This window comes from Gavia stellata, chromosome 14, assembly GCF_030936135.1.
Source record: "Gavia stellata isolate bGavSte3 chromosome 14, bGavSte3.hap2, whole genome shotgun sequence".
Taxonomy (NCBI): domain Eukaryota; kingdom Metazoa; phylum Chordata; class Aves; order Gaviiformes; family Gaviidae; genus Gavia; species Gavia stellata.
The window spans coordinates 20,796,168-20,798,690 of record NC_082607.1 but is presented as its reverse complement, the minus strand read 5'-3'; the positions used below and the strand labels follow the sequence as shown (position 1 = coordinate 20,798,690).

The 2,523-nt window shown below is 42.3% G+C and overlaps 1 protein-coding gene across 1 annotated transcript; it reads right to left on the bottom strand.

Annotated features, from left to right (window-relative positions):
- Positions 1-1,160: 1,160 nt before the first annotated feature.
- Positions 1,161-1,439, bottom strand: SERTM2 (serine rich and transmembrane domain containing 2). The gene has a single exon (XM_059824605.1). It carries the CDS (start codon positions 1,437-1,439, stop codon positions 1,161-1,163), a length of 279 nt encoding a protein of 92 aa, XP_059680588.1.
- Positions 1,440-2,523: the final 1,084 nt, after the last annotated feature.

Here is a 2,523-nt window from a genome sequence, read left to right as displayed (position 1 = left end):
GCCAGGATGTTTGAATCCAGTCCTATCTTTTAGTGCTCAGTGAGTTTACTTTCCATCTGCATGTTCCCTACTGGTCTATGTCCAAAGCTGTTCGCACAATTCATTATTGTATTGCCAGGCCCTGGCATTTCTTCAGCTTTCTTTGGAGGAAAACAAATGAAAAAGCTTTGGAAGAACTGTTCTGTCTTTTGAGAAAGAAAACCCAACATGGATCTGAGAGGAAATGTTATTATGAATTTGAGTGTCTTAGGAGAACAGTGTCCATTTGACTCACAAACTTTACACTGCATTTTAATTACTGAGTGATACTGGGAAGGCTGAAAGGCATAAACATGTTTGTATTCAGCTCAGTTAATGTCATGGAGAACAAAGGAAGAGAGGTAGAGTGTCTTTTAGCATTTTTTCTCCCCTGCTGCTCATTTCCTATTGATGCTTTCTTTTTATTTTAAAACTTTGTTAAATTTTATCTTTATTTTCTTTCCTCTTTTAAAAGTTATGTCTCCTTCTGGTGTCTGGAATGCAACTATCCACTGCATGGTTTTTAATGTCAGAAACCAATAGTTCCAGCAGGTGATGAAACATTTGTATACTTCTGAAACTCCATTGTGTAAATCTGCCACTCAAGTGGAAAAAAAACAGTTTAAGGTTTTCCTTCTTGAATGGGAGAAATGCCTGAGAATTTCCAAACCACTCATAATTTCTGTATGTGCCCCGTGGGCTCTTCCCACTTACGCCACTTGACTTTGTTGATTCAACTCTTTTCACAAGCAAGGAATTTAAGGGCAGAGAGATAGGTCAGCAAATATGGGCTCCAGGACGCATTCTGGTATGTGTCTCTTTGGGGTTTTGGCTGTTGTTAGTGTGGCTTTTACCATTTTCTGCAAGGACTTTTAGGGGCATATGAGTCTTTCCTGACAGCAGGAGGTTTCTGTAATGTAAATTTTATTGAGGGTGTTGCATACATGTTGCCTGTAGTGTCAACAGCCAGTGCGTCCCAGCCAGTCAGTCTGAGTTGTGTGACACTCCAGATGCTCTGGGCTGCTGTTGATGGTTGTGCAGTAAGTTGTAGGGCTCAATAGGCAGGCGGAGATTCTTTCCACCACCATTTTGCTGAACAAAACATGTTTCACAAGCACAGAGCCCTCTTTGTTTTGGGGTCTCTAAGTGGTAGGAATCCTGCTGTGCATTTCCACATCTGTGAACTGCTGGACATTCTCAGTGCTCTCTGGAGATGTGGTGATTGGGGAAATAACATGCTTCAGGCGCAAAAGCATGGAGAAAAGCAATATGAGAAGGATAGCCAGAAGTGTTAGGAACAATCCCACGTACACGTAGAGGCTGGAATATTTATCTGCTGTTGTGTCTACTTCTGTAGCCAGAGTTGGAAAGTGGACACGGCCAGTCAGGTTTCCATGGAATTTGAAATAAATCTCAGTCATTGCTCTCTGTCAGCTTTGGTCCATTTTCCCTATTTACCTTCAGATTTCCTGTCTTCCCTCACCAGACTCACAAAGGAGGTCAAGAGAGGAAACTTAAGACAGATGGCACGATGGCTTCAGCAAGAAATGCTCCATCCTCTTGGTCTCAAGACTGCTGGTTCACACAGTTAAGCAGACTGCATGAGACAGGCCTTTGCAAATCATTTTGCAAGTTGCTATTACAATGATAACAAGCATTAGACTTGTGTTTTACACTGCCATCTGGCTTTTATTTTGTCCTGAAAATGCTTTGGTCCTTCTTTTGGTAGGTCACCTCCTCTGGTAGGTGAAAAGCTTTGGTCCTTTTCTCAAACTGAGCCACAAAGGTTTGCACAGATTTGGTCTTCGCAAGTGTTGTCTTCCAAACAGAGTCAGCTTTCTGCCAGCTTCTCCCACAGCAGGTGTTTTATCCTTGTATGAGCTGGGGAAGGTTGTTTTCTGCTTTGCCAGACTGCTGGGGGATCTCTTCTCTCCTAATCCAGGGCTATTGATACTTAAAGAGTATGGAGTTTTGAGTTTCTCATTCGGAACAGTCAAAAAGACGGCTTTCTAAAAGGAAAAAAATTAAATATAAAGAGAGAAAGAGAGAGAAATGAAACCAGGTACCAAAACAGCCTAGCCTCTGTGTGGTATCTTTAGAAAAAAATCAGAAAACCCTTGTCATGCTCTTGTGAGACGCCTTGAGATCGGGAGAAGCACTGAGTATTTAACTATAGAGAAAGACTATGCAAATCTAATTGTTAAGGTCTCCTCTGGTAACACTCACGACTTACTTATGGGTTAGAGAAGGCCCTGCTGTCTATGGAATTAGATGTCACAGAAGAAGGGAAGATATGAATCCAGACAGTGTCTTCCACCATGTTTGTCTCTTTTATTGTTTATCATGACCCTCTGTTTCTGAGGCAGGATACAACTGGCAGGTGTCCAGAGCCCTACCTGTCCCACTGGGGCAACTCTGCTGCAGGATATGACACTTCACTCACCTCCTGGGAGCAGAACTTACTAGAAATGGGGGGAGTCTTAACATTTTAGCATTTTCATTTCT